At 29.5% G+C, this 15,745-nt stretch overlaps 1 protein-coding gene across 1 annotated transcript in view; it reads right to left on the minus strand.

The window, feature by feature from the left end:
- LOC121124403 (protein sax-3) overlaps positions 1 to 15,524 on the minus strand; it is a 224,532-nt gene extending 209,008 nt beyond the window's left edge. Inside the window, exon 1 of the mRNA XM_071890895.1 lies at positions 15,108 to 15,524. Coding sequence (XP_071746996.1) covers positions 15,108 to 15,180 — 73 coding nt within the window. The 5' untranslated portion in view covers positions 15,181 to 15,524. The remainder of the gene's footprint in view (positions 1 to 15,107) is intronic.
- Between the last annotated feature and the right edge of the window lie 221 nt (positions 15,525 to 15,745).

Raw genomic sequence — 15,745 nt, forward strand, 5'->3', positions numbered from 1 at the left:
ATTATTGTGTACATTAAATAACATATTTGAGACTATATCCAAGATCATTATTGACCATTATTTATTTTTTCTTCGCCAATCTTTCGGGCCCAATTTAATCGTTTACAAATCGTGAACTGATTTTTTTTGTCTCACTCAATGAACCGTTTGTCTCCCCATCCCGTTATCCCAGCTGTACACATAATATAAAAATATATTTAAATTTAATATTAAGTCCTTATACCATTGTTCATAGTTCGGAAACACAGATGACGTCATCAAGCATTATTCTATAAAATTGATATATATTTAACTTTCTTATGGGACCGAATTTGGTGCACATAAATTATAACGGTCTCAGATAGGTCCATGATTTTCAGATCAATACCCAGCACTAATAAAAGGTAAAGTTAAAATAAATCCATTATTTTTAATGGTTTTTATCCATTAATGTTGATCTTCTTGGTAATCAAAACCGTTGGACTCAACGATTTCTGTTATCTTATCCACATTTTAAACAATTTTCCTTCACAACCGTGGTGCAACTTTGACATATTAATTTACCGCAATGGAATCGACAAAACCAAAATACAAAGTGATTATCTGTTACAGTATCAAGACAAATTCTCGCCTTGATTGAAGGAAATTTTTAAAATATGGCAACTTTTCTCTTTGTGGGTGTTATCTTTGACGATCGTTCAAACAAGACTGAGTTAAATAATCACAAAGCTGTTTAATAAGTTTATTCAATACAAAATCTTATTTTTCTAAAGCCATCAGGTGTAAAACAATCACAGTTATACAACGCATTACAAAAACCATCTATCAGGAAAAGAATGGATTTATTTTTACTAAATCCATTATTTACAATTTACGTATATTGTGACAATTATTCAGAATTTTTTTTCATTTGTATATTTTTCAATATATATGTTATGATAGCTTATGAATTTTTTGTTCAGTATAATTTCAATCCACGTTAAATTTTAACGTCTACGTTATGTACATATCCTTAATTTTGTGTTTTATTTTTTTGATCCATTCCCGTCTTAGGAACGGTCATATCAGTCTTTGGTACCGGTTTTTCCGTACGTCAGTACTAGAACTAATGAACAAATGCACGTCATCAAAAATAGATTTTTTAAGTTTTAGGACTGAACTGATCCGGACTGAGACTGAACTGGACGGGACTGCAGTCTTCAGTGCTAATAATCATCGACACAATACTACCTATGAATGTACGTATGACCTACAACTTTCCATCGATTCAATGACTGCAGATCCATAATGTTTAAAATGCAAAAAAAGGAATTAAATACAAAATTTTATTTGTACTTAAGTCATGTACAAACTATAAATAAAAATGTTTTAGAGGCTCGTTAAAATATTTCTTTATACACATACTTATATGTATATATATAGTATATATTATTCCACGATATTGATGCTGAGTTACAACAACTAATGTCAAAAACAGCCTTTCGGTATTTACTCACAGGCATTTATGTATGTATGTTAAATTCTTAAGAATAACTCTATTTTAAACATACGTAGTTACAAGAAATACATCTAGGCATTACTTACACACTTCTTCTTTTCTTGGAAGGACGGAGGGGAAAAGGTGTATACTGTATATCCTTAGTGAGCTCTTTGCTTTTTGAGGGATGATTCCATCATGGCAAAACAATTTATCATTTCAAGGAACAAAAATACGTTTGAACATGTTATATAAGTGCACATTAGACTGTCCCGTTATCGAATTAATATTTGTTTCCCAATGTACAAATACTTTTCCTGCAGGATACATTCAAAAAACTGACTTTAACATAGTTACAGGCCTTTCAGGCCATTTTTAGTAAGGTACATGCCATTTTATGTTGATATAAGGTTTTTTTAAATCAAAATTGCCCTTTTTTATAGTCCAAAATATGATGCCTTGACTAAAAAAATGACAAGTTTATATTTTTAGTATTCAGTGTATCTTATAAAACTATTGTAGACCTTCTTTTTTATAGCTTAAGGGGCCTAAGGCGTGCTTAATGATTTTCATTCTGATTTTGAAATTGGTAAAGAAAAAATATTCTAAAATAAGAAATTGAGATTAAACGAAAATATATTCTGTAAAAAGAGACTAAATATAAGAGATAATAATATCGATAGATGGGAGTATACAACTTTAGTACTGCGGTTCGCATACCTAGATGTTTCTCATTGCCTTCTTTAATGTACTGGGCAATTTTGATACTTAGATAATAAATATACAAAAAGTATTAATTAAAAATGGTTTTATTTTAATTGAATATCTTTTTTGGCATTCACTGGTTTGATTTATTTATACTTTTTGTCCAAAAATTACGTAAAAATCCTCAAAAAGGCATTTTGGAAAAACTTGAAGACCGATGAGGCAGGGTATAGGAACTACTTAGATCCTTAAAAAAATAATTTTCGAGCTTCTCATATCTTACAGCATGGGAAAAAATGCGGAAACATATCAAAATTAAAAATGGTATATTTTTGAATAGGTATAATAATACATATGTGATGTGATATATTAGTTAATTTTGAAATAAAAACCTTTATATATCAGGGATTTATCTAAATTTTACTCATCTCTAAGAAATTGAATTTTGATCGATAATGACGGATTAATCTATTTTCAGTTTTATCATTATAGGAATAATTGATTCAGAACTCAATTGCATCGCTTCTCGTGGCTCCTTCCAGAAAAATTTAGTGTCGAGTTCCTGAGATCTACTTTTTATAATATTTCTATTCTAAAACAATTTATTAGTTTTGGTATCGGTCCTGAATATATAAATTAAAATCGGCCTCGTCCTTTTTATTGCTACTTAAAAAAGTCCTGTACTTTAAAACGCTTAGCAGATGGCCAGTCTAGTGTTGTTCCTGATTTAGTATTGAAGTCTACAGTTCGGGGTGGTCTAGTTCAGTCCTAAAACTTATAAAGTTTGCTCCTTGATGACTTCACTCAAATTTATTTCTTCTATTTTTAATCAGTTCTAGTACTGACAGTTCGGAGGAACGACGGTCTTTAGGACCCGTCCTAAGACTCTACTGGACCCAATAAATAAGGACTCACACAACACAACACTATACACGCCATAATTAACACATATATTAAATTTAAGTACCTAGGTGAGCTTACCAACTGAATCCATTCAGTAAAACCTAGTCTGTCTCTATTCTTCCTCAAAAGTGTTATCATTATTATAAGCATTGAATGTTAATAACTCCAAAAGAGTCGAAGTAGATTGATAATGACATCACTGCCTCATATCTATGATTTTTAGAAAAAGATTCAAACGCATTCTTTGAAGTGGATGGAACATCAACATATTGGGACGCTAATGGCTAATTCGGAATTCATTTACATATGTCAAACGCAGTATTGATAGTTAGAAATGATGAACAGTGAACATAGATAATTACAAAGTCTTCTTCATTTTTATCTTTCTTCACCTTAGCCTTAGTTCCTTTTGATCAATTTAATTAATGAAAAAGGATTCCTGGCATTGCTCAACTCAATGAGACCTTTCAAACAAAGGATCCCACCGAACAAAGATAAACTAAAAACCGTATGGAGGGCAGAGGGATATCAACAACATTATAAATACATACAAATTTGCATGAATGTGTGCGATTAATAGAATCTTGATTATGATGCAATAGGTGGACATAAAGAGAGTCTGCCTCTATTTTTGATATGAAGCTATGTTCAATGTATATTTCTTTATAGGTGAATATATATTATGTTTTTGAGGGATAGAGAGTTTTAATAGGTATTTTATGATAATATGCAACTTTGATACTCCTTTTTTTTCAGATAAAAACTGAAGGCAAAAGAAATATTTTTTTTATTATGTGATGCTTTAGGTATCTAATAAAAATACCCTTTGGATAATTTGGTTAGAACATGATTTTTTCAAACATATGTTTAAATACACAATGAATAAACGATATTTAAGTACAAGGGTGTCCATACTAGGATACTGGGACCTAGTTCTCCAGGTATTTCTCTGATTTTTACACCTACGAGAAATTCCAGAGAATAAAAAAATAATCTAAGCTTCTTCTATGTGTAATTTTTTCTATGAAAAGTTGAATTTGTAATTTTTCAGTTTGTATACCATTTATACTATAGTACAAATGAGTTGTATCGACCAATAAAAACATCTATAATGAAGCAGTACCAAAAGAACGTAGGAAATATGGATTAATTTTTGAGTAAGACCAAAGCAAAACGTGTCTGTTAGCTTGACTTGATTTCTTGACTATGTGAAATCTTTTTCCCCACTACAATATTTCGATTTTATGATGCAAAGATATAATTACTTTATAGTTTTTTAAGTCATGTTACTGAAAGTTTTGTGTCCCAACTTTGTAAATAATGGCAGAAGATAAATATATTTAATGTTATAAATAACGTGGTGTAACTCTTCCAAATTCATTGATCCTCTTCCATATTATTTAAAAGGATACTGATGCAAAGAAATAGATTCATGTTCTACACATGTAGCTACGTGCGTATTTACATCCTTCAAGATCATGACGCTATTTACACAATGATAAGTCGACATAAATCACGAGCTTCTTAACAAGTCTTATTTTTGTGCATCTCCTCTACTAGATACAAGCAAGAACAACTACACAAATAGTTAAAGATCAAAATCAGATTAAATATTGGGTAGTTCTAATGTACATGTGTTGTAGGAAATCAGTAACTTTTATTGAAATGTACATATGTACCAATATGTATGTATAATATTACGTCGTGTAAATGGATTTAAAATGAGGTATGAACGTGATAAACAGCTAAAAAACATTCTTATTGATGAAAAATAAATATATAAAATAATAATCACATCAGATTTTCTTATTTTTCAACAGAGAGTATTTCATCAATAGTGTCATAGTCGTCGTCTCTGTGGGAATAATATTGATAATGATAGAAAATGTGATCATGTCACAAAATTTTATGCCGATAAAAACCTTTATCTAATCCTTTGTAACTCTTAATAAAGCGTTTTCATTGACGTTACTGATAAACCTAAGCGATGTCAACTTGAGGACCAAGAGTTGATAAAATATTTATCCTATATAATGAACAAATTCCCAATACATCTCGAACTAACTTCATCAAACGTTTTTAAGAGTGAAAAAAACTTTGGTTCTAGGATGATTTTGCCCTTGGAACTTTCGTCCTCATATATAAGTATGTATATTATGGTAAAAATATATCTTTTTAAATATAATTAAAGGTATAAAATGGGTCTTCTTCCACTTGACGTCATTTGTATTGTATTTTTTAATTAGCGTAAAATAAGCGGATTTAACTCAATTTTAATACATTTAAAATAGAAAATATCAAAAAAAAGTTGTAACTTTTAATAGTGAGTTCGGAGTTTGAATCGGAGTCAGAAAATTCAAAAAAGTTGAAGTGGCAGCACTGACAGTGTTTATTCAATTTTTTTTTTTTTTTTTTGTGCTCTTTCTTCCTCGTGTATCTCAGTTAAAGTACATCCGTAAAAATAAACGGTTCGAATTCATTATAATAAGATATAACATGAATACTATACATCCAAATTGAATTAAAATGCCCTCATTTCAAGTTATGCCATGTATTAAAATGAATTACAAAGTATTTCAAATGAAGGAAAACTCATTTTAAGGCGGAAAATAAACCCGAAGATACATTTATGCTAAAATATATATATGAGGGAGAAAGCTCTCACGGCAAAATATCTGCAGGACGAATCTTCGGATCACCGAAAAAAAAAAATTGGATGCCAATGAATTGTGATATTAGCATTAAATCAAATTAGAAATGAAATAATTCATTTATAAACATTAAGTGGAGCATTTTTTATTATAAGCACTAATACTAATACACGCCTTAGTAGTAGTTGCAGATTTGACATTTAACAATAAACGATTGTTATACACAAGAATTTAGAATATTGTCACAATTCTACGCTTTTAGTACAAAAAAATTTATATTTATAATTCAGTTGGTTACAAGAATCGTTAGGGAAGGATGCAGATGTCTATTGTTCAACGTAGTTATGGGACTGCATTTAAGCTGAATGAAATTCAAGTTGAGTTAGTATACGTTAGGGCCTACGTTAGCTAAATGCAATTATTATGGATGAAAATATTGGTTAAATTACAATGAGTGTAAAAACTTCACCTGAGAGAATGTCCTAAAGAAATATAGTAAATTTGAGAGAAGACATATTTGCTGACAGAGATCACATTAAGCTATAGTGATTCTACCTCATTGGTATGTTGAATTTTTTTTTTTTAAATAGGGAGGAATCATTAATAAGATCATTTATAATTTGCTCTTACTAACCACAATTTAGCCAATATTTTCATCCCTAGCAATGAAATAAGTCAATGAAGAAAAAAAGAAAAAAGTTTGATTTGTCCGTGTAATGAAGCATTCTTAATGGCTTTGATGAAGGATGCATTTGATCAACCGAAAAATGGGCAAAAATTTCTTTTTAACGTTTTGCATCAAAAAATAAAATATTTACAATACATGTTCATTTTTATGAATGTAACTTAATAAGTTCAAAGAAAAAGTAAATTGGACCATTTTTAAGACATTAGTCTTTATTAGAAATGCAAAGCCATCAAGGTCAACCCAGTAGTATGTATTCAAAGTGTATAACAAACAATTAGGTATGAATGTGGTAAGTATTTTTTGACTTTAGAAAAGCTTAGCGATGCTTAAAACACACATGACATTCATTAATAAAACTCTACAGGAGCCTCACTGAGAAGAAGAAAAAAATACAATATAAATATAAAAATAAAGTACCATACATCAAAATAATTCAGAGGAAGTAAAAAAAAGTGAGGCATCACCATTAACTCATTATTCATCTTACATTACGTTTATGAAGCTACATAGAAGTTTAGCGTTTAAAGAAGCAAATAATATATAGCAAAGTAATAGGTACCAAAGGTAAATTATAATTAATAGTATCAAAAGGTAACAGGTACAAATTATGTTCATTAACAAAATCTTTCAACTTCTTCTCTCTACTTCACGGGGGTTACCCCACTAACCTAAAAAATTACACTGTATGCTCTAATCAACTGTCCATTTTTCTACTCCCCCTCCCTTTTTCAGTGTTTTGAATGTCGATTGTAGAGTATATTTTGCCAGCTACGACTAGAGAAACAGTATTTGACAACGAATATTTTTGCATGAAAATGATGAGATGAAACGAAATATTTTTATCGTTCTTCTGATAAAAAAAATACTTTCTTTTCATCACGAAAATAAAGATATAAAAAAAATGTCATGAAGATGGGGAGGCACTGTTTTACTCCTTTTTTGCGTTTCTTTTTGGATGAGAAATGTCGTCGAACATAGTAAAGGTAGCAACGTGTTTTTTTTCTGTCTTTCTTTTCAGGAAACTTATACCACCGCTATACGTATCATATTTGGTACATGATTTTTAAATTTCTTCAATTTAAACAGTTTGACAATTTCTTATCTCAAAAAATGTATGGATGCAATTGCAAATGTCACATAATCAATGGATCATTAAACAGGAAAAAATTGAATCTATTATTCTTGATCACCTTTCAATGTTGCAAACGCGCATTACCTCATGCAAAAAGTTCTAAAATCAAGTATTACTTCTTTTTTTTTTTTGAAAATTATAAATATAATTTAGAGTTGCTATTATATGCAGTAATTAATTCTTTCTTTCTTTTTATAAATAAACATTAGCAAGAACAGTCAGACAGTCACTTTGAATTTTAAAAAATCTGAATTTCTATGCAACCATTCAAAAATTTCGATTTACAAAAAATCAAAGTTATGACTATGCTTTAATGTAATGGCTGTTCTAGAATCATTTCTTCAGATAATGCATTCCAGTAAGGAGAAAAAAAAATGATGGATCTATCTATATTTATAAAAAAAAGTTTGTTTGTCTGCTTGGATGTTTGTAGAGGCATCACTTTCGAGTGTGCATTTAATATCTTAAAAACTGCGTGACTACTTGATCTAGGAATTAATAAAGTAACGTCCACCGTGTGACGCTATGCAACGTCGTTGAATGCCTCTAAAATATAACAAAAAAGAAAAGGGGAGGACATATTGAATAAAGCAACGTTTGTGTGTCGGCCTGTAAACCATATTTTTTCAAGTATCTGCAAGAAAAAAAATGAAGGCCAAATTGTGGATTTCCCAGCTGATTTGGTACGTAAACGATTCCTTCGTTTAGATTATACACTGTCGGAAGACGTGCTCACAAACTCTATATATATTCTGCAAGCCTTTCATGGACTCAAAAGAAAATGGGTACTTCAAACCTTAATACAAATAAATCGAGAGTTGAAGATACAGATAGACACTGCACATTATGTAAGTCCAGTCTATGTAGACATATGTTCTGCGATTGCCCAAAAGTGGTTCACTTAGTGCAGATGACCACTCTATTTCTAAGGGAATATTACAAATCATCAATAACGATTGAAGATTTTCCTGGTATGTCAACTCCTACACACAGATTGCACTTTAAAATAGAGTATATTATCACAAAAGTCCTATTTATTCTGTACGTAGCAAGAAGTAACTACTCTTGCATACCTATTGGTCTGGACAGACTCCTCTAAAGAGTTCAATGTGAATGGAACGCGTATCGTTTGAGTAACTGGGTGAAGAGAAAATGACACATCTATTCAGGAATTTTTTTTACGTCTGTATATTTGATTTTAAAATATGGTGCAACTTGTTTTTCTTTTCTCTTTTATAATTAATTACATATAATTTATAGGGTAAAATATCCTCTTTTTTTTTAATGTTACATAAACTAACAAATACAACATTACAACATACCCATTGACCCGTACTATAGAGACAAATTTATTTGAATGGCCCCAAAACTAACAAGATCTCTTATTCAATTATTTATGTTTAATTAATATAATAATATGTAATTTGAATTAATTGTCTTGTCTAATCATATAAAAAAATAAAGCAATGTTTGTTTGAATGTCTGCCATCGACATCTAATAACTCAGAGGAATGATGAGTACTCCCGTTAGTACTTGAATAAATTGGATCAATATTAAATCTGTAATGAGAAACTGCTGAAATAAATTGTATATTACTCTGGATTCAAAATAAAATATTTTCAATTTCTACCCAAAAATGCAGAAATTTCAATCGAAAAAAAAGGATCAAAAATCTTCGACTTTGACGGATATACAAAAAAAAAACATTTGGATTCTCAGAAATGGAGAAGGATGATAATAATTTCAAAACAGACAAAATTATGACTACGCATTAACCTAGTGAATGATGTTAAAGGTTCAATTCACAATCATAGACATAATCAAATATATGCATCCTTAAGAAGGAAATTATCCTTTTACTCACATATAAATAATTTCATCTCATCTTTATAAGCGCGATAAATTGACATATTTTTTCTCCAACTTATCTGATACATCATATAACTGCTTACATTGGTAAATATATATATCTAAAACCAGTTGGTTAAATTTGATAATTATATATATATATATATCGCTTTTCTATTTTTATTATTATTTATAAACTTAATTTGTTATTTTATTGACTCAGTCTCTCTCTTTTTTGTTTTTGAGCTACTTATTTCATATTATCTATTTAAATGTTATGTTATAGAACCGGTTTCTGCATGCTAAGGCTTGACTTTTTCATTTATTTTATCTTATTTTTCTAAAGTAAAAGGAAACTCCAAAGAGTAATCATGTATTACTCTAGTTATAGATCATTGAAAAGTAGTATTTGTCTAGAGGCAATCATTGCTACAGTAATAATAAAATAGATGATCAACGACGAAGGGCCTTAGAGGGAATAAGCCAAAGAAGGCATAGTATTAGTGTTGTGTCGTGCATAAACGATTCCTTCAAAATGAACGGCTATTTTGAACTAGTAGAACATAGTTATATAAAATATGATCTGAATTTATATTTTTCTAGTTGGTAATCTGAAGAGTGTTTCTTTAATTCTTACAAAGAGAAGATCTAAAAGTATGAACAACTCTTTTAAAAGAGTAAGAGTTGCATAAAATATGAGCGTAACGCGTACGAGATTTTTTTCTAGTTGGCAAACTAAAGAGTACTTTTTTATTTGCCAAATATGTTATAATTGTTCTTTTATTCTCAAAGAGAGCAGATCGAAAGGCATGAATTACTCTTTTGAATGAATAAGCGTTGCATAGAATATGACCTTAACGCGTGCGATATTATTTTATTATTTGCAATCTGAAGAGTGTTCTTAATTTTCCATAGCTGTTATCCTTATTCTATAATTTTTGAAGAGAGGATATCTAAATATTAAACAATCGCTTCTGATTGTCCTAATGAAGGACGGAGAGTAACACTGATCATTTGTTAAGGAGTTATACCTCTCAGTCTTTCTTTGACTGAGAGTAGAATTGAAGATCAACATTGGAGTAAATCCTCACTATATTCCTTCTTATATACGGAATGTGAGATTTTTGTTTACTTCCTTCATTTCATAGCTTCTCACAACTAGGACTGTAGATCCCCCCTCCCCGCAAATTTTACTGTTTACTAGATAATTTAATCTTTGATTTTTTTTTCAAAAAAAAATTAATTTAACTTACCAAAAAAAAATTCCAAAAACTTTAATTTTTTTTTATGAATAACTTAAGATTTTTTTTTTTTTTCAAAATAATGATATTTGAAATTTTGTGTGAAATGCTGTAGATTATTGGAATTTTTTCTCATAAGTTTTAATTTTTTGTAAATAGCTGTAGATTTTTTTTCAAAAAAATTCCAAAAATCAAGCGGACTCACATGGGGTTATCATGTCCTACCTCGTTACTTTAATTTTTATATTCCGGAAAGTCATATTTTATACAATTCTATGTAAGACTAATTGTGATGTATTATTATATATACAAGTACATACTAATAGTTTTAACCTGATATCATCTGTATAGATATAAGATACTTTAGTTACGGAATTGACATATATTAGAAGTGAGACGTGACTATGTATTAGCAACCCGGTTCTCTAATATAAAGGCGTAGTTTTCTGTACTAATTTTAATTAGAAGATACAAAATCTTGCATCTGAGTCTATCTCACAAAGATCGGATAATTTACCAAAAATCCGTTTTCCCTGACCTCCTTATGTTCTAGAAGATACAACACAACAATCATTTATAATATGGAACCCCCTCTTGAACAATTACTTTAGGATGGCCTCTCTGGATAAGAGATCCAAGTATCAACATATTTGGCTTGTTGTTCTCTAGAGTTCTTACAAATGATCAAATACTCAGTGGGAATCCCTTTAAAAACTGACAAGACTTTGAAAGATGTTTGCAAATAGATTAAAGTTCATTCAAAGAGCTTAAAAAACCCCTTGAATCAATTTTTTTCAATAAAATAAGCACAAAATCAAGATTATAAGAGTATATGCAATAAACTTAGTCAAATTGCCGTATTTGCTGATTTGAGTAACATTTCTTTTCATTGACTGATATGTGTAGTTCTTCTTCAAGCAATGTCCCGAGAGGGCAATAAAGCCCAGCTAATGGCGAAGAAATATTTATTCTCGAGTCAAATCTCATCCAATAAGGATATTGTGAACACTTAAGAAATACATTACACAAATTCACCTGAAATAATAAGAAAGAGTCGAAAACAATTGAATAATTTGACAAACATTTCATCCAAACTTATTTAAAAAAAATTAAGTTTCGAATTATTTGACAAATAGAGTAAATTTCATTATTTCTTCAGTTATCGTTGGATTAAGACAGCGCTATTAAGTTAGTTACTGACTTAATAAAAAAGAACGCTTGCACGCCTCAAAGAAATTTGTGAATAAGAATATTAAACACCTTCAGATAAAAAGTTATATTAAGAGACTGCTTTAATTATTTATTAAATATATATATATATATACATATACATATATATGTTATACTCTATATCAATTTATAAATACATAAATGTTTTTTCTACATTCCATTTGAATTGAGCACAGGCTTGAAAACGATTCACAATCCTTACAAAACCATGTACAATTCAATTTATTTGATGCTTGATATATTTTGCGTGATGCCCTTTTGCCAAATGATTGCTAGAATACCATTACAATGTGGACACAAAAAATGAGTCAATATTGATCATATATGTTTTGTACAAGTTACAATTTCTATGTTTCATAACGCTTCATTTAATTACGTGATCAATCATTTAATTACCCATTATTCATCGATTTTTTATCTTCTCATTTTGATATTTTAAAATTACGAATTTTTTAATAAATTTAATGTTATATTGGACCAAAGAGTACTTACCAATTTGTATTTCTCACTTAAAAAGTCAAACAATTAATGGAAGCACCATCCATAAAATATTCAATTATTGTATTTTCCTCATCAACAATACTCTAAATTCTTCATTTCATTTTTTGATTGTAACTTGTACAACTTGGTTATACAAGTTACATACTTAAATATACATAAATAAAGGCCAAGAATATAATCATTTTCATTCATTACTCATTGCCTATTGCACGTATCTACATAATACGTATGTTGATGGAGTGACAAACGATCAATTATTAAATGTCAATTACTTCCATTCAAATCACTCTCAAAATTTGTCAATATAATAAAACCAACTATTGAAAATATCACTTTTGGAGATTGATTAATTTTAAAAACTTGATGTATTTTATAGCTATTTAAACATACTTTATGGGGTTATATCCTCATCTGTGTAATTGTAAAAAATATTACCCTAAAATAGCGTGGCACTTTTTGTCATTGTAACCTGAAGTCTTTTTTTTATTTTCCAAAGCCTGTTGCCATTATTATTTAAGTCTTGAAGTGGGAATATTTAAGTGTGTGAGTTTGTGGATAAAGGAGAGTAACTTAGAATTGGCTGAGGAGTTATTTGCGTGAGAAATGTAGAACTAAGGATCAAAATTGGAGTAACACCAGCCTTTATCCTTGCTAGATTAAGAGTGGGATATGTGTTTATTGCTCTCATGCCTGATTTCAACTAATTTATTAAAACGTCATGACAGCTAAGCTGCTCTCCTTTCGAATTGTTTGGGTGATTACGTTCATTTCATTTTCTTCTTTTTTTTAACATACCAGGAGGTCAAAATTTTTACAACTGTAATCATGTAAGTATCAATTATGTAACTAAGAGGTTCACGCATTGTACATAATACACAAAACACGAATAACAGCAACGACATTACACGTACGTAGTGGCATTCAAGATTCAAGCCAACATAAGGACAACATTGCCTTATTTGCGTATTTAATGTTTACTCATGATTGAATGTAAGCAAAAGATATGAATAAAGTGTCCGTCCATTTAGTAATGACTTGAGTTTTTAATACATAAATGACAATGCATAAACAAAGAGAGCTTTTCTCAAATACACCTTGTACATATTATACTTTTGAAAGGTGAAAAAGTAAACGTTGTAACATGAGTTTTTATTTATGTTACAACTTTGATGAGTTCCAAGAATGTACGTACATTGAACAAGGAGTAAATTTGTACATATTTGTTGCCCATCAACACATATTAACCCTTTTGAAGCACCGCAAACTCCACTTAAAATGACTGTATTTGAATCAAATATGTTTATTAAATATTTAATTGTATGCATTTATCAAGTAAAAAAATATATTGGAATTTTCTCATTTTTCTTGATTTAGGTTGAAAATTGTTTTCATTTTGACACACCACATATGAATGTACATTTAGTAGAAGTGTTGAGACTCGATATAAGGTAGATTTTTTTGGTCGGTTTCTGTCTTACTTGATTTTTCTCTCAACACATATTTCGATCATAACAATGGATTTAAACAGTCGAACGAAATTTAATCGTTTCAAATGGTGAACTAATTTGGTTAGTCTCAGTCTATGGACCAATTTTATCTACATCACAGTTATGCTAGTTGTATGGCTATGAAAGCCTTTAAGCTTCATATGGCCTCATCAACAATTTGTCTAAAAAAATCAGTCTAAAGCGAATTTTAAATGAGATAAATCGGGACAGAAAAAAAAATGGTTGGACCGATCTACGCCAAACTTCTTTATAGAACCAAATGAGTTTGGTCCAACAGAAATAGTAACGGTCTCGTATCAGTCTTGTATTATCAGACCGAAAGCTGACATTTATAAGTAATTCAGTGATTTCCAAGCGGAGCTCAATGTCTAAAGCTCTGAAAGGTTATCAAGAAATGTTTTTCCAACGAAAAAAATATCAAGAAAAAAAAAATCAGCGCCCAAATATTCGGCCAAAATTAACTGCTTCCCTTACCTGTATGGACTAAGCAGTAAAGAAAAGATTGTGGCTTAGATATAACTACTTATTACTTTTATGTCCAACGAGGCATGTGTATCTTTAGAATTTTCTTAACATTACTTCATTATTTTAATTAACTCATTTAATTCAAGTTTGATAAGTCCATGACTTTAAATTTTCCTTAAAAACTTCCTTGTGAAGAATGTAAATAAATTAAAAATTCAATTGAGAGTCTCTCTTTTAAGGGAATTTATAGCCTTACATATGGAGGGAAAAAGCCTCTGTAATGAATTAAAGTTTATTTTTAAAAGAAACCGAAAAAAAAAGAGTCAAAAATTGTTAATTTATAAAGATGGTATAAGGACACAAGAACATAGATTTATGGGCCATAGAGATGACTAAACATGAACTTTGATAAATATATGTACATACATAAAACCAAATCAGACTCAATTTATTTATTTTTAAATATGTTTAAACATATGCATAACTCTTCAACAATTCTTATTAGAAACGATGATCGACAAAAAAATTCATAAAACACAAGTAAGCACATACAAGGCTATAATAATTTTCACTTCCATTATATTTAAATATTGTTCGTTAGTTTGTGCACTCAATAAAACAAAAAAGAATTACGGCTTTGTCCTATAAATATCAAATAATTTAACTTGTGACCCAGTTCAGAACTCGTAACTTAATTATTTTTACTAACTTATGTCATTTCGGATTGCTTGCATGTATTAATTACTATATTGATTTTGGTATAATATCAAATTCTTACCTATCAATAATATGTAGTAAAGAATATAGGAATGACACAACAATGGGGATGATTTTCTCTCTTTCACCTTCATGATTTGACAAATTTGAATTTAAGTTTTTATAGTGTTTCTTTTCTTTTTTCTTCTTTTTTTTAATGACTAAATGTCATGATCATTATTTTCATCATATCTGGACTAGCACACACTCAATATTAAGTATCATATAAATGACATTTAGAAAAAAAAATTCAGAAAAATCTTTTAGGGTAGTAAGTACGTAGATATACAAATCTTTGGGACACACCTCATGACTTCACCGCTCAGAAGAAACAAAATGACTGAGAAAATATTAGTATCTTCAAAAACTTGCACATTTTTAGTGTTATTTTATTTCGTGTTTTGGTGTGTTCCTCTTTTGCTTATTTTACTACTACTTCTTCGTCTTGTGTGTGCGCGTTCGGTGCGCTAGAAGAGAAAAAAGAAGAAAAAAAGTTGGATAATAACAATAATAATCATAAAATGGGTGAGTGGGTATCTCATATCATCTGTTTGGAAAAATTTATGTGCTCATTTAGGAAGGAGTTTACGTAATGATTATGACGTCATTCATCGTATTTTTTATCATTAATGAACAAGGATAATATTATGATAAATAGGA

This window comes from Lepeophtheirus salmonis, chromosome 9, assembly GCF_016086655.4.
Source record: "Lepeophtheirus salmonis chromosome 9, UVic_Lsal_1.4, whole genome shotgun sequence".
Taxonomy (NCBI): Eukaryota; Metazoa; Arthropoda; class Copepoda; order Siphonostomatoida; family Caligidae; genus Lepeophtheirus; species Lepeophtheirus salmonis.